The 23,654-nt window shown below is 38.1% G+C and overlaps 1 protein-coding gene across 1 annotated transcript in view; it reads left to right on the top strand.

Annotated features, from left to right (window-relative positions):
* The window catches only part of AKT3 (AKT serine/threonine kinase 3), a gene marked incomplete at both ends in the record, with an annotated part of 140,939 nt that overhangs the window by 70,910 nt on the left and 46,375 nt on the right, over positions 1-23,654 (top strand). Inside the window, 4 exons of the mRNA XM_081997128.1 lie at positions 10,323-10,434; positions 11,905-12,049; positions 18,051-18,182; positions 22,271-22,336. Of these exons, the coding sequence (XP_081853254.1) occupies positions 10,323-10,434; positions 11,905-12,049; positions 18,051-18,182; positions 22,271-22,336 (455 nt within the window). The remainder of the gene's footprint in view (positions 1-10,322; positions 10,435-11,904; positions 12,050-18,050; positions 18,183-22,270; positions 22,337-23,654) is intronic.

Genomic DNA, 23,654 nt, shown 5'->3' with positions numbered 1-23,654 from the left:
GTACATTTTTCATAAATTACTAGCCAGACAGATGGAGTGTGAGATCACTGTTAATACCATCTTGATTAGGTTGGCAGGAACTTAAAGATATGTCTTTACAGTCCTATCTTCATGTAATCTTTATAGCTATCTGTAAAGTGAGAGTGTGGTCTCAGTCTACTTTTTGCTCTCCAAATGATAGACATCTTTGGCTCTTGCTTACAGCTTGTTATTTAAGCAGAAAAGGCCAAGGCTATGGTATTATTTTCATAGTGCTGTTGGACTTCAACACTGGAAAGTTTGCACAGCTCTGCTTTGTATGTTACTTGTTCTGTTGTTTAAAACTTCTGTATCTAGCTCTGTCAGACTAGTTACTTCCCTCGTATAGGTATTTTCCCACCAGTGTCTGCTGCCTTCCTGTGACTTTTGCAAAAGGCTCTTTCCCAGGCATAGTATAATTTTTCCCTAGTGTGGCTCCCTGATTTCTTCCAAGTTTATAAAGTCCCGCACCTGAGCATTACTCTTTCCCTGGACTTGTGTCTGCGTACTGCATCAGGAATGACAGGCAGGCCAGAGAGAAACTGCTTCCAGTGCTAAATACGTCTTTGTTAATAAAGCCTTTCTTACCAGGTGGTGTTTTGTCACAGGACAGAGTGTTCAGGGGCCATCCCTTTTCCTTGGGGTTATCTGGGAGGAAATGTGGAGGGAAGGCGTTGGGAAGTGGGTGTGTAAACAGGTACAAGCTTTACGTAGAGAGGGAGAGCCTGAGGCAGCGCATGCACGCTTCAGCCCGTTGCCGGCCACCCAAAATGCGAGGGAACTGTGTGGCCCTGGGTGGGTGATCTCTCTTCCTGGAGCTTAAGTATGTCCCTGAAGACGAGATGGAGTTGACTGAAGAGCATGATGGAGGGGGGCCTGGACGGAGCTGGGCCCTGTCAGAGGATAAAGGACTGGCCCCTCAGTGTTCTGGGCAGGGGCTTCGCCTCCCCACGGCTACTGCTCTCCCGCCTTCGGGCACATGTGAAAGTCAGTGATGGGTACCCCGCACCGCACCTGCAGAGCTGCCGCAAGGGATGAACAAATCAGCCAGAGCTGTGACGTTGGACAGTGTGTAGGAATCACTCCGGTTTGTCTTCTGTGGGGACAGCACTAAAGAGAGTAATTTTTTTACCATGGGAGTTCAGAGAGCTCTGTGTTTGAATTATGCTTTTAATTCCTTAATGCTCATCCTCTGACACTTAGAGTCGCAAAAAGGTGTGCTGTGGTATCTAACCATATACTTAAAGATAAGTGAAGGTGATATAATTACAGTAGTGGGAAATTCATTGTGGAAACTTGAAACTGGTTGCTACTGGTTTTCAGAGGTAAATTCAGAAGTGTGAGCTTACCTGAATTGGCTGGTTCAAAATCAGTTTAGCTCTTTTCAGGTAGAGACAAGCAGTTGCAAGTAATCAAGCTATTGTAGCTTGAAGACATACTCTTGATTGACTGAGTGGGTGTGCATTCCTACCCCACTTCAACTGCAAAATAAAATATGTGAATGTAAATTGCTTTTGCTTAGGCATTTAGGCAGTCAGAACCAGTTTAAAAATAATTTGGATTCGATTGGTATAACTTCTCTGTACAGTCAGAGGCTTAAAAAAAATGTCCTGGCTTTTAAAACTTCATTATGCTTCTTTGGAACAAAACTAGTACTCTGGGTGACAGGATGCATATCCCTAAAAACGAACACAGCCTTACAATGCTGTTTTTAACTGATCCAGTGTTGCCTAAGTAGAATCAACACTGCTTTGTGTAAACCACCTTGGTCTTTGATGGTCATTGTTATTGGAGAAAGCAGAGTGGGAGAGAAGAGGCAGTTGCTTCAGTTCTGCTGAAGGAGCATTTGTGGCTTTACTGATAAAAAAATACTTCCCACATATGCGATGAGTATGTAGGTAATCACATAGCACATTTGGGATGAGGCATCTCTAAGAATTGGCCCTTTGCCTTCATTTTGATCTTTATGTAGGGAATAATTGGGAAGAGCTGTATCCCTTCACAGTAGCCTTTGAGCTTTGGCCAAAAATGATGTCACCTGGAATTTCTAGCATATCTTGAAAGATAGTACTTTCTAAGCACTCTGTGGTACAGCTACCCTTTTTCTCATCTCTGAAAAGAAAAAGCAACTTCTCGTTATTGTGAGAAAGTAACATTTTATAACATGTTTTCCTTTACTTTTTTTTCTCTGCCAAAATTATTATTAATGAACCTTGGCTATTCTAAAGAATAGAGAAGCTGTGCTACTTTTTTACAGTCTTCATCTTTCAGTGGGCCAGAGACAAGGTTTTATTATTTTGGGGATTTTAAAATCTTCAAAACATGGAAATCGAAAGGTTTCAGGGGAATGATGTTACGGCTATAAAGAATTCTGAAGAGACTCTGTAAAGAAATGAATAGGAAAATACATACGTAAGTTTTAAGTGAAATTAAATTATGCATCAAAATACTTTGGTATTAGCTATGACCTTGCCTACCAGTTGTTTTAATTGTCACAACACTGGATGACATGAACCCAGAGATAAGCATGTAGGTGTAGATACTTCTAATTGCGGTATAGAATTCATTCCAAAATAATAATGATGCAATTGAATAAATAATGTTCATTCAACACTGAAAATACTTGTGGGGAGAAAAAGGAAATGTATGTGTAATGTACTGCATATGCAAATGCATCTATGGAAATTCAGACTCAATGTGTCTAATGTGTATAACCAATATTACTGTCTGTGTTGAGTGGGGAAATGTTTAGCTTTCTGGAAAACTGGATCAGTAATTTTCTTTGTGAGGCTTTTATATTACTTTGTGAATGGTTTCTACGTGGTATAGTTGGTATTTGACTTAGAAGTTTGGATTCAGTCGTTGGCTTGGGTCATAAATGAGTATGAGTTCCTCGGTCTCGTCCTTCCATTTTCATGGGCAGTGCTTTCTCAGACACCAGTATAACATACTGTAATTTCCAATTATCTGTAAATAGGGCCTGGTATGAGCGTGGCAGGTCAAAGTTGAAGTTTATAGCCAGGTCTGAGAGTTTCTGTGCTGGTGTGATACACCCAGTTGCATAAATAAAAATTGAGGTGTTTGCATGAAAGACAGTAGAAGGATTCTACTGTCATCTTTGAAAACAAACGAAACCCCAGGCAAAACCTGACAATAACAGGCAGAAATCTCCTCTTTTCATTCTCCCTTTTTGCATCAAGGGACAACTAGCAAACTAGTTGTAATGACAGAAAGACATGGATGCTACTTCAGTATTTTGTGGAGTGTTGGAAATAAAAGACTTTCCAGCATGATGAAGTGCATGAAGGGTGATCTTTTTCAGCTTCAAGGAGTATAATTAAGTTTTTTGTGTTTATTGTGCAGTCATATATGTTGTATACGCACATATAAGTACTTGTCATGAGCCAAGCCCCACAGAAGTGGGATTTCTACTCGTACAGAACAAAAAGTCAATCCCTGCTCCAAAATACTAAAATTCCAAATATAAAACAAGGGACAGCAGATGGATGCAAACAGATGGGGGGAGTGTGAGAAAACAATGAGACAGTATTAGCCTGTAGTACAGGCGTGGTCTCAGCACATCAACAACTAATCCATTGTCAAGGTTAGATTTTTACTGTCTTTTCCCTTCTTTTCTCTCTCCCTCTTTCCCTCCCTCCTGTTTTTTAAGACATGGTGAGGGAGAGTTTTAAGGAGGATTTAAAAGAGAACCAGTATGGCAAACAGGGAAATTAGAAATGCTTTTGAGAAATGGTGCTGAAATTAGAACAGTAGAAGGATGGGTAGGGTAGCATTTTGATACTGAATAAAGAGTGATGCCAAGGATGAGGGTAGGCTGTGGAGAGAGACAGTGTTGAAAAGCTAGCTATAGTTGATGTAATAGAGCTGGGTAAGATGTGAGGAATGCAAAGAGAAAAGTGATATGATCAAAGGGACGATGGAGAAAAATGATCTGTTCAGCAGTTTTGGGGATGATGTTTTTAGAGGAAGACTGCATTTGTTGCGATCAAAGAAGGGATATTAAATTGTTCACATAAATCTCTATGTGACTAACCTTACTTTTAGAGGTCGTGCTTCCTATAGATAAAATGTAGTGAGCAAGGACAGTGACTTTCGGAAAGCCTCAGAAAAGAAGGTTTCCTCTAGGGACTAGGTAAACAAGTGGGAGAATTGAGAGAGGACCGAGCTAAGCCTGTGTGTGTATACACATATATTTGTACATTTATGTAAAAGCCGTGGCTTTTCATATGTATGTGAGCAAAAGCATGTGTATCTGTCTCAGTGTTACGAAAACAGTGTATTAGTTCTGCTACTTGGCTACTACTTGTCTAACAAAAAAGGTCATCAGAGAAAAGTGTGGATTTGGGGTGCAGAGTAGCAGTAATGGAATAAGGTAGTAGTAAGCAGTGTGTTCATTAAATTTTGACATTAGAAAGAAAAAATGGGAGTAGCAACTGAATAGGCAAAGGTTTGGACAAAAGTGTTTCTCTTGTGAAGGAAGGACCAAGAGAAGAATAAGAAATCAATGTGAAGTTGTAATGCAAATAGGTAGATAGATAGATATAGATATCTGTAAATAGATAGCACTCTCTGTATATATTTAAAAGTGCATATATTCTGAACAGTGCAAGCAGTGGTTCAATACTACTTCTTTTATATCATATGATAATCACAGGAAGTTATCTTTTGTGCTACAACTCAGTCTATATTAGAAATAATTTCTCAAATATGCAACCTTCTGTTCATTTTTTAGTGCAAATTTTTATGGCTGCTTGTATGTTTAGTATTCTTGTCTAGCCATATCAACAAATTCTGCTGAAGTTGAAAGCTTCCATATATGAAATAATGAAATGGTATTAGAGTTCTTTCTGGTTTTTATACTGAATGAATGTATTTAGGAAAAGAACACTGGTGATTATATGGTTAAAGTTATAGAATTCAAACTTTAAACTTTTTAATAAAATCTGAACAGATGATCTGTGGTGTTTTTTTTTTTTTTTTTTGGAACTGGCAGGTTTCAGGCCCTCTAATTGGCTTCCCAGCTTTGCAGAGTAATTACAGCTTCAAGCAAACTTTGTCATCTGTGGTTCAGAATGGTGTAAAGTAAACAGAACGTTTTGAAATACAGTTTGTAGTTAGAGTTGCTCAGGAGAGTTTAACTAGCATAGCTACTTAATTTAGATAGTAGCAGTTATTTGAAAAAGATAGTCTAACATTTTAGAATTGTCAGATTGTTTGTGGATATGGAGACGAAAGTTAACCTCTGGTATGTACCTGACTTTTTTTGTTTTAAAAAGAGAAGTTCAATACTTGAGAAGCATCCATTGCGTTTCTTTATACTGGTTTTATTTCATTTTTTCCATTTTCTGTATAGATAAAAAAATGGCCAAATGAGTGCTACAGACTTGTTGGAACAGATTTGTCAGTGTCTGTTACTGATTTTGTATTTTGCTGCTTCGGACAAGTGTTCTCCCCAAAGGTTTTTCATCCCCTCTAATATTAAAGGTGAAAATTCTCAAGACCAATGTTTAATCCCAGCAAGACAGGAAGCTTTCGGATTAAAATGTGTAATTCCAAGTTGTAGATGGCTAGCATACAAGAACGCAAAGTTGAGTCTGTCTGTTTACTGGCTTACTCATCTTTTTGAATGATAATTTAGACTTCCAACTGTTTTGAGTTGAGATTCAGCCCTTTAATTACATATGTTTATGTATAGTAGCAAACTTGAAGACATTATGGTAGAGTGTTCTCTACTCTTGGTAATGACCCAACTATCACTCGAGCGTTTGGAGCCAGCTCTTAGTAGCCGGTTTCACTCGTTCTTCTGTGCTTTTGTAGTTTCCAAACTATTCTGTCTTAAAACTACTACGTTTTTTCCAGTAATTAGTAGAAAAATATTTTGGTAATTAGCAGTAACTGTGTATTAGAGTACTTACTCATCTTAATAGATTTTTTTTTTTCCCCTAGCTGCAGGTGAAAGACATTCAGAAACAAGTTTTTATTCACGTTGCAATCATGACAGGAATATTGTTTATCCCATACATTTGTATACAGCAGCCCATGAAGTATGTGGGTGTACTAAATATCAGCAGACTTCAGTTACATTTATCTGCTTGAGAAGAATGGGTATCACACCACTTTTAGAAATATATTGGTCTTACACCTTTTTTCTGAAATTCTTTTTGCTTCAGAAGGGAAGGATAGGAACGTACTAATTTTTAACCTTCCACAAGAAAATTAGCTACTTTTGACAGAATATTAAAAAAAAAAAACTCATTAAATTTTGCTAGATTTTATTTTTCAATAGCATCCTTCAGTGATAGTGAAATGGCATTTTTGGTTTTTAATGTTTTCAGTGCCATTTTTAATCACTAAGGTATTTTTTATTACATTTAACTGATTTAGTTAATCATCTGTAATGAAAACTCAGAGAGTAAATACTCTTTGATAGTTACAGAGTTTACTATATGCATCCATATGTTTTGTTCTTGTTAACAATGCACACCATCACTTTGAGGACTGTCTGAAAAAATTAGTATAGATAGTACCAATGGTACATCTATATATTAGATACAGATTTACATAACGTACATACTTACATATATAATATATTTATTATACTATATATATGTAAAGACCACATTATAGATAGCATTTGGACATAGGCAGGCTTAATTCTGTTATTTCCAATTTTTGCATGCTTGAGTTGGCAAACTTAAATTAATGCTATTTTACTGTATGCATTTTTTGTATGTATTTGCAATCAGAAAATGAATGGTGAAATTCAAAATCTTCGGCTCCGTCACAGGCACCGGAGAGGATGTGCTTTTTAATTGGTACAGACTTTTCTGCAGGTTTGACTCTGTATTGTTTTGCCTTCAGATTGTCCTAACACAGTCACCTCACTTGTCTGTCCCTGGCAGCTTCTTCTGCCTAAACTAGCTGCTCTAGTTTAGTTATACTCTAGCTATCCCCCAAGTTTTTCTTTCTCACACAGGTTCCACTCTTTTTCCTGTCCCATTTCCACTCTTCTCCCTTTATTCCCTGGTCTTTTGTTCCTGACATCTCTTGTGTAAATAACTTGCTGTGTGCCATCTTTCTGTATTGGATTTTGCCTCAATGAGTAGTTTCTGTTTCATATTGTCTGAGGAATAGGATGAGGCATTGTGAATATGGGAGAAAGAGCTTCCCATTTAGCAGGTGTAGAGGCAGGAGATAGCTGTAGCCTCTGGATTGTACTCAATGCATAGATTTTCAATGATTTTATGCTTTAGTAATTGTTATTGTAATTTTTTACCCTCCTCCCACTGCACTCTTATCCCTCCCACATGTAGTGTGGCCAGATGCCTTACATTTTCACAGGAATACTAAAAGGATATCAAACGTCTTGGTTTGCCAAGTTCTAAGTCTCGTCTCCAAAAAGTAGTATTTTCCAGCAGCGTGCAGCTTTAGGCAGACACCCAGCAAAGAAAATTTCAGCCTACATGATTGAAGTGTGATAAGATTAAAGATGAGAGCATGGTTTCGTCAGGAGAAAGAAGAGATAATCTTAGAGCAGACAATGCTTCTAGTCTCTTCTGTTACGGAGGTAGCCTGACACATTCCTCAGAGCTACAGCTGAGGAAGTTAAGAAAACAAATAGCCTGTTAACCCTAGCCTCACCGTCATCATGAGGATAACTTGGACTGAAACCATATTCCTGAAGGTGGGGGTTTCTTTGCTGTCATGAGTAATATTTGCACCCAGCTACAAGCCTGGTTAAGTATTCTAAGCAGCTCTACTCGTCATGCTCCCCAAGTTCCCGTCATCCGCTTCTGTCCTCCTTGTTTCTCTTGAGCTTTTGTGTTAAATTCCCTCTTCCTGTGTCCATCCTGCTGTGGATCTTTCCTCTAAATGTTGAGGATGGCTCTCATCCCATCCACGGCCTAGCTGAGTTTATAAAAACAGTGAGGTTGGATTACTGTTTCTCTTTTGAGTCTCCACAGAGTATGCAGGTTTGTTAAATGTAATGTCATCTCCTCGACCAGTGAGCAGTCTGACTTACGTTGTAATTCATAGATGTAATGGTGAATATGTAGGTTTGTGCATCAATGAATATGCACCTGTGTAGCAATATTTACTTTATTCCTCTTTCATTTTTTATATATTTTTATATATATATGTCAAACTTCTGAGGTGTTCTGCTAAGCCGCAGAAGAAAAATCCTATTGACAGACGTATCCACTTCCACTCTTCTTGGCTTTTTCAAATAAAAAAATTGCAGTATGCAGGAAAGTTCTTAAATAAAGGCATCCTCACAAAGACCCCCCCTTAATATCAGTTCTATCATGCCAGTGTTAAGGATGGTCCAGTATAAGTAAGTCTGCTCATACTTGCTGTGGCTTTTTATCGCGGAGACAGAGGCTGTTTCTTAGATAATTGTGTCCCAAATTGTTTAGGTGTTCAGGCGTACAAATCAATCAAAAGCCTTGAACTAAGGCTTTAAGCTCATTGTGAGCTAGTAATATTAAAGAGAATTGCTTTAATGTATTTCCACTATGCAGCTGCATTTCAAAAGGTAAGCTATGAGTATGCGTCTTGTACAATTAACACCGGCAACAAAGGCGTAAGAGAGAAGGAAAAAGCAGGGTAGAGGGTACTTATGTATGTTTGGTGTTTAGAAATTTGCTGGATCTGATGCAGTTCCTTGGAGAATATTTAAAAAGCATTCCTGTAAAATTGTGGATGATAGTTGAGGTTTCAGGACCCTGAATTTGTGAAGAAAAAATATGTCAAGCCAATATAATTTATTTCTGTGAAAGAATAGCATGCCTTGTGAAGTGGTATATGTCACCTAACATGACTTTTGTAAAGTATTGACATTAACTGGAGTAAATAAAGTATAATTCACCAAGAATAAGTGCAAGGTTTTATGCTAAAGAATAGTCAGCTATGTCAGTAAAAGGTGTGGGTCAACTGGTAAGTGGTAGCTCTACCAAAAGGAAGTTACGGTGGATCGTAAGTCAACAGGAATTCTTTTTCTATATTCTTTATTGGTTGATTTGTGAACCTGAGAAATCATTTTAGATCACACATTTAGATCATACTGATCTGGGTCAGCTCTGAACAAGTGATAGCATTCCAGAACATGAGATGTGATGTTTGTGTCTGTTTTGTGGTGGCTGCAGGAAAGCAAATTACACTTTTGACAGAGTAACCTTAACTTCACAAAAATGTTTAAATATATTTGCATGACTAAGAGTTTAGTACGTCAGTGTTTTGCAGATGTAACAGTGCAGTATATTGTATCATAAAATCTAATACACAGTCTCATTGAACCATTGCCTGGATTACCAGTGTTATGGTCTTGTGACAAAGGAGTAATAGGCAGTCTACTGTATGTCTAGAATTATGTGACAGGGAAGATCTTGGGTCTGATAGCACAACCTGTGAGGACAGATTGGTTGAACTGATTTAGGCTAGAGAAGACTAAAGAGAGATAAAATAGTGTTCAAGTGTCTAAAAGGGATAGCTGCTGAAAAGATAAATTAGTCAATAGGACAAGAAACAATATGCCTAAATTACAGGAACAGTTGTATTAAATGTTAGAAAAAATCTTCCAACTATAAAAATAATTAATTTCCTTATAGTTGGATGGAATAGTTTGCTTACAGAGGTTTTGAAATTACTACTTTTCCAGGATCGTAGAAGAAGTTTAGAGAAATACTTGAGAAGTAGCATAGGTAGACCTGATTCTGCCCTGAGGCACAGAGAGAACTAGATGGTTTCCTGGGACAAGCCCCACTGGGGGTGTGTGTGTGGTTATTCTATGTTTAATCAGACTAGTTTCAACATCTGAATTTTCTCATCGATACGGTGTTTTACAATAAATCTAATCCTGAAGTGGCAGTAGCGTGGGTAATTGTGGCATGGTTACCATTGAAGGGAAAATGTCATATTCCTCCTGCCAAGGTACAGATGGAAAAATGTGCCTGTGGCTACTGCTGTTACCTTGGCATACTAGAGCAATCCGGGATCTAATACTCTTCTTACCCTCATAACACAGACCTAGTTTGCAAATGGAGATCGCTCTCTTTATGTGGGCAACGGTACAAGTTACATCAATTCCTCTGGCTGTTTTCTTTACGCTAGGATTATTACCTGCTACCTTTTGTTCAAGCCCATGGTTATATTGCTATTCTGTATTTCCTTATATGTGCTGGATACATATACATAAGCCATACGTATTTTATCAAAGTAATTTTATTTGCTCTTCACACATTAACTAGCAGTGTCTAAACCAGGCAATGTCATGTATTCTCTAGAATGTCAGCTAATGAAAACAGAGCGACCAAAGCCAAACACATTCATCATCAGATGTCTTCAGTGGACCACTGTCATAGAGAGGACGTTCCATGTAGACACTCCGGAGGAACGGTGAGGGTTTTATTTTTGTTGTGCTTTCCGTGTTCTTTACACAGAAGCCTTGGCACAGTCTCTGCTGGGACTGCACAGTGATCAGCACTTGGAACTGTGATATTCTGAGCCCATCTGAACAGTTATTTGAAGAATTTACAGATCAGCTTCTGTAAAATATTATCTGAGCTCATAGCTAGCGTAAGAGTTGCCTGCGAGTAGGCGAGATGAGTGTGTTCAAATAAGCTCAATCTATGTCATGATACGTCTCTGAAGTGTTATATTTTGAACAGTAGAAGTCTGCATTGAAGTATTTTCCAGCCTTGCTGTCTTAAATTTTTCTTTTACTCCTCCCAATATGCTCCTTTTTTTGGCACAGATACTCTGTAATAATTTGTTTTATGTTTGTTTGTTAGTTTTTCTTGTTTCAGTAAACATACACAAACTCTTAAGAATTAACTTTTTAACGCACCAGAAGCATGTAGGAGGTATGGGATGGTGTGCCTTGCTACAGTGTTCTATGCTGTGTCTCTGGTTAGATGCACTTAGTCTTCCCACTGTGGGCGTATGTCCTGTTGAGACTAATACTATGATTTGGCTTTATTCATATTGTTTGTATCAATAAATAACCAATGGCTGCTTTTTCTGTTGTTTCTCTTTCATTAGTATATTCGCTTAGAATTTTTTTACTCTACCTTGGTACTGTTTCTCCACTCTTTCTTCTGTGTATGCAGCGTAGTACCTCCTGTTGCATTCAGTAATACCACCAGACTCCCCCCGTATCCCTTGCTGGCTGAGCAAAAAGCAACAGGTCCTGCACTTGGTGTGGGGCTATGGCGTGCTGATGGGCCGGCTGCTGTACCTGCGCTGGTTAGCCAGCACGCAGAATAGCCATGGGTTCAGCTGCCCCTGCTTGTCCCTCCACAGAAACTCTCATCTGGGCCTGCCCCTCCATGCAGCCACTGGGTTTTATGATGCTTGTAAGAATTTAGTTATCTTTGAGGGCCTCTTTCTCAGGGGAGTTTGAAATTAGGCAACGAGTTGAGTTTTAAGAGGAGACAAAGAGTTGAACACACAGCGTGGTTTTTTTCTGTGAAAATGTCTCGCAGGGAGAGGGAATACCAAAAAGTCTCTTAAAATAGCAAGTTATTTCAGGCAGTGTCGATAGGAGACGACATTCTATGCTCTGAGCTGTATTATACCTGGAGCAAGTGTTTTCAAGTTTTCACTAATAAAATATCTTAAAAATCAAACACTGGTAGTTCTTGAAATTAACTGTGTAGTGATCCTTTTTGATGCTGGTCAACTTCACTACCTTTACCATAATGCAGAATTTGGAAGGAAATTGAAGTGATTAATTTATATGAGTCTTCTGCTGTGTAACATGAGAATTGAACACTGAAGCAAGGTAGCATGTGAGAAGCATTATAAACCATTTATCTGAATGTATTTTATGAGTTTCTAATAGGAGTGTTGGCTTGTTCATGGCAGGGAAGAATGGACAGAAGCAATCCAGGCTGTAGCAGACAGACTTCAGAGGCAAGAAGAGGAGAGGATGAACTGTAGTCCAACTTCACAGATAGACAATATAGGAGAAGAAGAGATGGATGCTTCAACAACCCATCATAAAAGAAAGGTAATGACATTAAAAAATAACTGACAAAACTAGTATGTAAATAACTTCTGTAGAATGGTCTAGTTGGGTAAAACAATATACAGGGAATAGTATTTCTGTAAAAATTTCAGTGTATTGAAAGTGTAAAAGTACTTACTTGATGTATTTCAATAAAGTTGAACTGATCTACTTTTATTTATTTGTTATGCTATCTGATATAGCACTTCTGAAAAACAAAGTTCAACTATTCAGGGACATGTTAACATTCTGCTTATTGTTTGAATATTATTTTCATCTTTTCCTTTTTGTTTGTTTACTCTTTTAGAAGTATGGTAATAAAATACTTTCTTTAGACAAGTAGATTTGCCCCCTTTCTCATGCAAATAATACCCAGTACAAATTAGATAATTTGCATGAGAAAGGCTAGCAGGATTTGGCTTTTAATGACCTTTTTTTTTGCTATCTGGGAAAATAACTGTGCTTTAGTTTTCAATGAAGTAAGAGAAAGCAATGTTTTATTTTTTTGCAGTCCTTCACAGCTTTTGATATAAGTAGGAATATGTACATTGTTGGTTATAACATGTAGCTGTATCTCCAGAGTCAACAGGCTAAACACACAACTAAGAACATGTTTTAAAGACTCAGCGCCACACAGAAACTTGCTTATTATTTTGTGCTTCTGTTTTGTCCTGTGTTTCTGTAAGTATGAACTACTCTTGAAGAATGGGTCATTCAAATGGATACGTCTCATTTGCTATACAAGATTGACATGACTCAAGGAATGCCTTGGAATTGCATGAGAAATAATAACGTGTTTCTGTAGGACTGGCTTCATTCTTTCTAGTTAAAAGTTAAACCTGTAGAAAACTAAGTGGAAGTCTGCTGACAGAAAAATAGTCTTATACTAATGTAACTGAGTGCCTTTGAATGATGAACACTGAAAAGAAATAGCGAACCTGTGCCTTTACTCATAGAGCATGTTTTGTTTGTTGTACTATATGAAGCAAGAATCATAGAAAAATCAGTGCCTGAAAACGATACCCTTATGAATATAACAAAAGTGTCATATTAAATCTTAGTTGTATCCTGTCCTAACTTTTGAGAACTTGAGTTTGCAGTGCAAACATAATTATTTCATGTTTTTTTCATTGCATGCAATTTTCTAACCTTTTTCCGCTATAGAAAAAGGTAAAAGCTGATTATATACAGCTGTAACAATACTTTCATCATACATTGTCAGGTTGACATTGAACTTTCAGCCTTGTGGCATAGATGTTTAATGATTGTGCTCTGGGGTAAAATATGATAAGTGACAGCAAGAGAGAGGCAGCGTTCGAGGTGTGTCAGTCTTTCTGAGAGGCAGTGCGATTATGTGGAAGGGATTTGGGTTTGCTCTATTAAAGATCTGAGCACTGTTCCAAGCCGGTGTATCCTCTTAGTGGAGTACAAAACCACTGCATAACAACAAGCATTTTCAAGGTGTCAAAATTAATGCTGTGTAATATAAGTAGTTTATCTGGAATGTATGCTTTCCTTGTTCACGGTGCAGTGCATTTTCCCATACAACAAAAGGGGCTGTGGGAACAGGAGGAGGAAGATCAGTTTTGTGTCTGTCTTGCCGCTTATGCTTTAAGAAATGCTGAAGTAAGATGCTGGGACAGTGCATGTGCAGTGCTGCAGAATATTTAACGGCTGTGGCAAGAAGCCCAAAGCAAACTTTACAAAACAAAGGTGAAATGAAAAATGACGATATTCAGCACCTAGTAATAGAGCAGAATGGAGCCTTTGTAGCCAGTGAAGAGCATACCGATGACCACAATGATTATTTTTTTGTTGTTGTTGCCAAAACTCAAAATCCCACTGCAGATTTCTGACTGTTGGAAGACTTTAGTGAAAGATTCTCAGAAGTTTTTGAATAAAAAATATTAAGTGACTGTAATGACGGGGAGTTGTCACTCTCTCTGTGTTAACTGAAATTGGGAAAAATATATATTTTTAGAACTGTTTCTGTTTTGTAGAAATGTTTCTGAAAAGCTTCTGTTTAAGCTTTTGTAGTTGTTAATGTAATCTGGACCATTTCGGTTATAATGACATAATGCATTTTTATTGCTTTTTTTTTTGGTATTGGTTTTCTTTTCATTTCAGGGATTTTTTGCACAGTGTGTTCTACAAGCTTATTTTGTCACCTGATTTTACATCTAAGCCCAGTGAATTTTGCTTGTGCATGCACCAGATGGTGTACATATGAGTAGAAGAGCATAATCAGATTAAGAAACAAGACGGAGAGGAGCGGGCCTGTTTGGGTAGCAAAAGGTTTATGAAGAAAACAATCTTTAGGATGTGGAAGCTGATTTGAACAGACATGACAGCAACGTCCCTGGACAGATTAGCTGGAAGAGCCAAAAGCACTTTTTTTTCTCAGTTTTTTACAATGGTGTCAATGTGCCACTTAAGTTTTACAGTAATAGCATCACTAAAACTAAGAACACTAGAAATTCTTAGCAAACTGCTTTTATTTCTTGCTGTACTGTTCCTTGTAAGTAGAATTTCTTCTTGATGAAGTCAGATGAAAACTTCAAGTGGTACAATCTTTGCGCAAATCGGGAATATTAAAAATTAGTTCCTTGGTAGGAATTTTCAACACCTGTAGTAGGGTGTATTCTTTTGAACAGATCATCCATAGAGAAGTAAATTGGCTTTACAGAAGGCTGAACATCATATGGTTCTTTGGTTACTGCAGTTTCCTGTAGCTTCATTGCTTTTCCTTTGTTTACAAATTTGTTTTGCAGGGTGCAGGATGAGTAAAGGATAGATTTTTCAGTGGAAACCAAAAAGTAATGTAATGAGGAAAAAGATTCAATCCTCAGAGTCCAGTAGGAATTAAAAAGGTGGGAAAATCATCAAGGAGAAAGAATCCAGTCTTATGGGAGCCTCCAAACTTGCTTACCAACATCCCTTAGGTTTAGGAAGTATTCCCATTTTTCCACCAGTTTTTAGTACACCCTTAGCTATGGCATCTGTGTTTTTATCTCCCGAGGTCTTGTGTTCTTTGACAGATTTTTTTGAGTTACCCTGCACTGCATATCATCTCTAAGCCTTCTGCTGAGCTTGTGAAGAGTGAGAGCATCAGGAGACTTTATTCTTAGAACTAGCACTACTGCCATAATCTGCTGTTAAGCCACGGCTCAAAGTCTTGCAAACCTATTACCTTCCTCTTATAAATACACTTTTTTTTTAAAAACTTGTTTTCACTGAGCTTGCAGCTAGATTCATGACTGCTTTGATGAACATTATGTAAGCAAATTTTGGGCGAATGAGTCTTTCCATTTGACTGTCTTGCTGCCCCATCAAACCCATGTCTCTGATCAGTCGAGCCTCTTCTGGTGTGTGGGCAAAGGGCTGGTTTTCTCAGCTGGTTTTATTCAGGCTCTGATAGCCTCGTTCTAAGTCTAGTCTCTCAAAGAAGATCACAGGTATGGGAAAAAGTTACCCCTTTGAGGCTGCTTATGATCCTATAAATTTTTGACTGTTAGAAATGTTAAATTGTTATGGTCACTAACTCAGTATTCTTCATCAATAAAGCTGTTGGCCATTCTTTGTCGGGGAACGCGACAGCTGAAGATATGGTGGATTCTGCCGTGAATGACTCATCTTCTGCCCGAATTGTGTTTGAATGCATTTTGGATTTTTCATATGTTTTTGTCAATTTTCACTACTTTAGCACAAAGGGAGTTGGTTTTGCTTGACGGTTATCATAGAACTATTGAAGCAGATAACCTGACTTTCCAAAGTACTGACTGTGGCATTTGAGAAGTCCTACCTTTAGTTGATGAAGTACTAGTAGCCACATAGTGTTTGGATCGCCACTTTACATACTACATCATGCATCACTAGTTGTGACACATTATAGTAGTTTTTGGAAAAGCTGACCATTTAAGGTTTTGTCTGTGGTCATAAACTTTAACTTTACACTCGCTTGTGTGGATTTGCTTTAGGTAAAAAGTATGCTGAGCCTTTCCAATCTCTGTTACTGATATTTCTTACTGGGATAAATGCAGTTTTGTTCTTGCTGATGTGAGGTGGTTTTGGCAGCAAAACAAGTCAGTGCAAAATGTTTAAGTATGTTTATGTGTGAGGAAAGAATGGAATTCACCAAGGTTAGCTTGCTTAGAAGCTACCAATCAACCATTACGTGGGAAAAAGATTAAATTCCTGCTGATATAGCTAGAAGATTGATATATGGAAAGCATTTTCTCTTTAATAAAGCTTTGAAATATCTAGCTATTCAGATGTTAGCCTAAGCAGTCTGTCGGAGACCTTTTGCAGCTTTTAAGTTGCGGGTTGAACACTTAAAAGCTAAGGAATTACAGCATTAAAGTGGTTGATGGAACTTCAGTTCTACCCCTTATGTGAGCAGATTTCAAACTGACTCTGAGTAAGCAATTGCATAAATTATTTTCACAGTTTGTGCACAGCAACTTCAGACACACAGTAATTGTATCATGCACTTGAGCTTAAAGAAATGAATAATTTCAGAAGCAAATTTTGCCCTTTATTCTTTCTCACAAGAGAGAATATGTTTTGCTGCCAATATTTGTGATTGCACACTGGGGATATGCGCAATAGCTCTACACTTGGAATGTGTGTGAGGTACATAGGCAGTGTTAGAGGTGTTTCTGGTAGGGATAAGGAAAGTACTAAGGCAGGCACAAGTAGAAGTTTATCTGGAATGCCAGTATTCAAGAAGACTGGCTGAGGCTGCAACTGGTGCTAGGAAGAGACACCGGGAAGATGAAGCATAAGGCACGATCTTTTCTTTTCCTCACACCTAACAGGATTAAATATATTGAATATAATTACTCTTTTTTAAGTGTTTTGAGGTGTTTTATTCACAAAGGAAGGAAGGTTATTGATACTGCAGGACAGTACTATAACAAGAATAGGTGAGTGTGTTGGCTTTCAGAGCTTTTAATGGCTTTCCTGAAGGTTGCTGGGGTGCCTTAATGGCCTGAGTGTAGTTGTGTGGTGCTGCAACCAAGCCAGTAACACAGTGTGCTGAAAGATGTGCTGTGGAAACACACAGTGGAAGCCAACAATTGGCCCTGAGTTGGCCAAAGAAACACTGCTGTCAGTCCAAGGTGACCCTATACAGTCACTACATTCTCAGTATTGTGCTGTTTTTTCTACATCCTCATCTTCGCATCTAATGCAAAGACCATAGGGTTGGTGCTTCTGAGGTGTCTGTGAAATGAACTTGCAGAACTAACATGATTATTGACTCAAGCTTCGTGCTCATGAAAGTGGCTAAACTGCTTTGGGATCTGAGATTGTCAGGTTATATTCGTGCAGTGTGTGACACTCCAGTTGAGCTGATAAACCTACTAGACTCAGATTGTGTGTTGGTGGAACCAGCTCTTGGATGTACTACATTTAACCTGCAAAACTAGGGTGCTACTAGATGCTTGAATGGTCACTATAATGGAGTTGCATGAAAGAGGAAAACATGCCACCTTTTCCTTTTCAGAGCCAGATTGATCTATGTAAAAACCAATTGTAATCTGTATACAAATTTTTAGAATTCTACCTCTAATGCAAAGACTGTTGTAAAGTCTTACTGGTATAATATTGCAGTGAGGATCATGTACATTTCAAAAAAGTCATTAATGCGGTGGTTGGTGTTATGCAAAACCTGCTGATATGCCACGTTCTTGTGTCCCTGGTAATACCTGAGTTGATGAGCTTTCTTAGATGTGAAGCATTCATGAAGTGCTGGTATGGGATAAAACTTTGTTCTGTGTGTGCTTTGTAAAAATAAGTGTGTGTGTAGTATACTGTGCAGTACTTGACTTTAGAGCATTATAATAATAGTACCGAACAATATATCCTAGTGGTTAAAGGATACAGTTAACTATTATGAACAATTAAACTCGTAACAGGATTTGGTTATATGTGGACACACTTGTATGCACATTGGAACTGGATAGCATAAGTCTTGCTAATCCTTGTCCTTTGCTCCTTATAGACAATGAATGATTTTGACTATTTAAAACTACTGGGCAAAGGCACGTTTGGCAAAGTTATCCTTGTCCGAGAGAAAGCTAGTGGGAAATACTATGCTATGAAGATTTTGAAAAAAGAAGTAATTATTGCAAAGGTAAGGAAGGTTATAGTTTTAATATTGTGTCTTTTTTTTTAATGGAATAATCAATATCTAATACATAAGATGTATTTGATTTTTGATTGTAACTGAGTTTGATAGAAATACGCGTGTATCTTCAGAAAGCAACAATACCAAAAAAAGTATGTGTACCCATTTTGCATGCCTTTTTCCACTGTCTTATAACCTAGAGTGTGCTAAAGCATTGAAAGAGTTCTCTTGGCAGGAAGATAGTGCAGTCCAATTTTAAAACAAGAAAAAGTGCATTGTAGGGTATATTACATACTTCAAAAATTTCTCAAAGTCAACTGAGGTTTATTCAGATAAATGCAATTAATTTAATGGGCCTGTGCTCTGTTTCAGCTGTTAGATAAGATGGCTGTGCATGGGACTAACAATTTCATTTTCTCAGTGTTTGAGGAACAAGAAAAGTCTGAAGCTGGTGTCTGAACAAGTGGTTTAGTCACTTAAACTTGTTTAGGTTTAGTGTTACTAGCTCTTGTGCTTGGTCATAATTTTACAAAGTTTAAGCTTGAAGATCATCTGCTCTGAGCTTTATTTCTAGCAATTCTAAAGTTTTGAATCCCACTTGCACAGAAGAAGTTGAGAGCAAGACACTTACATGCTCTTATCACCATGAGATGCAATTAAAAATAATCCCAATTATTAAGTAAGGAGGTTTTTGAGGGATGTGGATCTAACTGAGAATTTTGAATGCTTGAGGCTAGCAATACCAGTATTTGTAAAAACTGAATGGGAATGGGAACTACTGTGGTTTACACATATTTTATTTTAAAAAGTCCTTCAGATTTTTCCGATTTTCCTATTGGCCTATGAAAACAGGGCTTACAGAGTTTTGCAGTCTATGTTCTTTTGTCTATCTCTGTCAGTCACTTTCTAATAACTTTTGAATGTGTTGATCCATTTCGCTTAAATTTGAGAGAGGAGTAGAAACCTCAAAACCATTTATATTTCCTTGAGTGTCATGAAAACCAGCCCTGGTGCAGGAGGAGAGACTTAAATTTATGTCTTCAGCAGAGAAGAGACTGACCTGTGAGTTCTACGTGCCCTTAGCAGCTGTCTTGTGTACAGTGGCAGGCTGGTCAGCATGTGTATGATTTGGACTAACAGCAACAGAGGGCCCTTTTCTTCTTCACAATCAGGAGATACAGAAAAAAAAGAGGGTATCACTGCTGCGTTCTCCTGATTCTGCATGGGAAGGAGCACTCAGTGGCCCTCCTTGTAAGAGTTTATAAACGGCAGCAATCTCTGTGGGTTGCCCTGTGGGTCTCAGAGCCTATCTGTCTACGGCATGCTGTGACCCAGTGTCCAGCCTGACATCCTTCCCCAGTGCTTTTTTGTTCACCTGTGGCACCCAGGGGGTCCTCAGGGGAGTCTCATGTCTGACTGCTATGAGCTCCTGTTCTGCTGCTCCTTGGTTATACCCTTCCAGCCTTCAGAGCATTTCAGCTTGTTTTGTTATGTCAATAAAAGAAACCCCACATTTTTGAATTTTAGAGTTTTTCAGTTTGCTTTGCTGGCTGCTACAATATCGCTGAATTTTTAGAAGGGTTAACACTGATTGTTGGATAACTTTGTCTCTCTCTGTTGAGTGAAGATTCTTGTTCATAGAAGTATATATAAAGCCAGAAAAATTTTGAAGAGATCAGGGATGCAACTGTTCATTGATCTATTTACCTGAAAACAGAAAAGTAGCTCAGTGACAGATTGGGCAGAACCTGGCACTCCTCGAAGCAGACCAGGATCTGGTTGTCTGCCTATTTGTAGACTAACAAGAGGGTTAAGGGTGTGCGGAAACATGCCTTTCATCCTGTGATGAAAATGAGAGCACCTCAGTCTTTTAAATTTGACTTCCTCAGAACTGGAATTTTGTTTTGAAAGGAGTCCTTCTATGTTTTCCATAGTATGGCTGTGTATTGATAAGAAACTGATGAAAGTAAAAAATAGACTATGCTTAGATCTTCACAAGTGAAGTGATCATGCTTTTTTCCCTATAGTCACCAAATACCATTTTTTTCCACTCCACCCCAAACTAAAAACAAAAGCAGCCTGGAGTCTGAACTTAGCTGTCTAGCCCAGTCAGTCTGTAAGTATGCCATAGGGGTTTATCAATAACATTAACCTGTGAAGATCAGCGCTAAGGGTACAGTCACCAGCTAGAATAGATCTGCAGTCGCAACTGCCTATAACGTGATATAATACACAGTATAGAATGTCATCCTGTAACAGTTAGCATAATATGAAGCTGAAAAGTGGTACATTGACAGCTGTATCTAGAAGCATCTGCCCAGTTCAGACTAAATCTGTTGATCCAAAATTTTCATGACAGATTAATATTACACTTACCAGGGAATTGCTACCAGTATTACAAACTTCAGAGGCAATGCCAGAAAAACTGGCCATTGCCAGCTTTTTATGCCCCATATGTGGTGAAACACCGAGGTTTAAAAATAAGTAAATAAAACTTTAGGCTTGCTTTTCTCCTTGAAGTGTTTTTTGTTTTTCCCCCAGTATGTGGTTGTGGTGTATACACAGTGTTGCACTGCTATTCAGATAAATGGCACCATAATTTAGTGCCACTAACTCTGTTGTGGTTGTGGTTTAACTTCCTATTTTGACAATTTTTAGTGTCTAACTTAAAACTCCTGACATCTGTGTTTACTTTCTAGTTTAATAATACCTTATCTTCAGAGCATAGTCTGATAAGCATGTGCAGTACAATAATGTTATATTGGTATTATTTGTAGCAATAATAAAGTATACTCTGACTAAATATATTTACTTCTGCAGGATTATGGTTGAAGTTTGAGTTGCATTTAGTCTTCGGCTCTGCATAATACTCAGCAGCAGCCTAGTGCTCCAGAAAATGGCTAACCCAGCCTAGTGGCTCTCAGGCTTTTTAGGTCCAGCCCCTGGCAGCCTGGGGAGGGGGCATTCCCGGCATGTACTGCTGGTAGAATTGCATAAAATGGTCGTGTATACCTAATATGAACTTCCTAAATGCCCCGCTTTTCTCCCTAGTCCTTGGGAGCTGCTCGCCATCGCAGTGCAAGGCAAGCCCTCTTCCCGCCATCTTCTCCCCTCGTCCCCGCCTGGCCCCGGCTCTCCGCAAGCCTGGTGGCATGAGGAGCCGTGCCCCTGCCCTCGGGGCCGTGCCCCTGCCCTTGGGGCCGTGTCCCTGCCCTCCGGGCCGTGCTGTCACCCCTGCAGGCTGCTCCTCGCCCCCCGTGGGCCCCCTCCCCGCTCCCACCCAGAGGGGTGAGCACGGGTGAGCTTCCCAGGGCACAACCCTCGCCCAGGTGGGTTAGTTTCTCCCTTTGGCACAGGGCTCATTTTAATCCTCCCTGGTCAGGCTGACGGACAGGAGAGTGTCCCTGTTTCTCTCCAAACTGCCCTTTTCTTAAAATCTGGCTGGGAATGGGGGTTGCATGGAGGCCTCGCGTCTCCCACCTGCCGTGGACGAGGCCTGTGTCCTCGGGGAAGGAGGTCAGGCCCGGTCGGAATAGCTTGGGGCAGCCCCGGGGGATGAGGAGGGGGTTTGGTATCGCTATACAGAAAAACAAAACAAACACCAAACCAAGAGAATGTTTAAAAACCGAAAAACTGGCTTTACTTAACGTTAGACACGGCTTTGTAGTTGCCTGTCAGTTAGTACCTGTGTACGTTTCTTGCAAATTGATTCAATCTCTCTGTAGATATGTTGTTCAGATGATTCAAACCAGAACTGCGAAGTTGTGATGGCTATATTTTTAAACTATCAAATCCAGTATTATAACTCTTTCCTTCCCTGCATTGGATATAAACTTAAAGACTTCATTTTAAAGCAAGAAAATAAAAAGAGAAACTAAAGTAAGTTAAATTGTATTTTGCCAAACTTAAATTTACTCTAAAACATTTTCTCAAAAAAGGTGAATTATTTTTCACGTTTGTTTCAGATTTTTTCATTTTCCAAAACTGTACTGTAGCTTTCTCTTTTTGGAAGTGTTGACCTTTTCCTCACAGTTAATTAAATGACAATTTTGTCCCTTAATTCAGACCTACTTCTTCTACTCTTTATTTCTCAGGATGAAGTGGCTCACACGCTTACTGAAAGCAGAGTATTAAAAAACACCAGACACCCTTTTTTAACAGTAAGTATTAGGAATTAGTTTTAAGTACATTAGCAGGTAATTTTCAATATGATGGGTATTCCATTATGAACATAATTTACAAACAAATTTTGAAGTCTTTCTCATGATGATCTGTAAACAAGCAGTATCTATCTGGTGCTTATGATATCCTGTATCAGAATATGTATTTAGGAGTTCAGAAATGAAGTTTCTAATAATTTTGTAAAGCTTAACCGCACATGTTGTTGTAGAATGTAACTGTTGTGCAATTTTTGTGATTTTTGTATATGAACACTTTTAAAATAAAAGTTATTGATTTCATAGTGTCAAGTAAGTAATTTTTGCTAACAAAACTTAATTAAGAATTCAATAAAATGATAAAAATAACTATATGTTCAACATAAGTAGCCCATTAAGCAACAAAACTCAAACCCCACTGCTTCAATATCCTTGACTTCATATGGTTAATATTGAATAGAAGGAAAATAGTGAAAAGAACATGAACATTTTTGAGATTCATGACAAATTCTGATTAACGGTTTTAATTTTACAACTGACTTTCTTCTGTAGAAGTAATCACGATACCACTCCTTTGAGAATATATTAGAAAATATTTTCATTGATTTCAAAAAGATATTTAGCATGTATTTTAAGAAAAGGAAAAAAATTTTTTTTTTTTTTTGTATTAAAATATCAAAGTATAACATGGAAGCTTTCCTACTTAGAAAATCATAAACCCTTTAGAAAGCAGAGGATTGCATTTATATTTCCTGGCCAAAATATTCTTGGAAATTCAGTCAAGAGAAATTAGGTCCCCCAAAGTTTCTCAAATTCGAGTGTAAAGATAAGCAGGAGTATGTGTAATTCCAAGCAAATCATGCAACAATGTCACTGCAGTTGTATCTTTATAGCTTTCTGATACTATTAAAAATACTTTAAGTAGACATGCAGTATTTAAGTCATATGAGTCTCCTTATGGTTTTGTTACATGTAATTCTACTTAATTTTGCATCTTTTAGGCCAAGCCTGCATCTGTAGATTTTCTTTGGTATTATTTTTCAAAGCAAAATCAAATCAACATTGATAAGTAAAAAAATTTAATTATGATAATAACCTTTGTTACAATTTTAAAATGATACATAAATAAATATATTCATTTGGCACTTAGTGTTTTTAACATTGTATCGCATGTAAAACTGGAGTCCTTGCTTTGGATATGAAAGCAGGCTGGAGGTTAAGATAACTTTTAAGATTTTGTTTGGGAGAAATTAAAAATAATATGGTAATCTCTGTCTTGATGGGCATTGTGACAGTGAACACCATAAAACAGATGAGTGAG

The sequence above is a fragment of the Phaethon aethereus genome, assembly GCF_964289735.1.
Source record: "Phaethon aethereus genome assembly, chromosome: 3".
Lineage (NCBI taxonomy): Eukaryota > Metazoa > Chordata > Aves > Phaethontiformes > Phaethontidae > Phaethon > Phaethon aethereus.
This window is presented reverse-complemented; position numbering and strand designations above follow the sequence as displayed.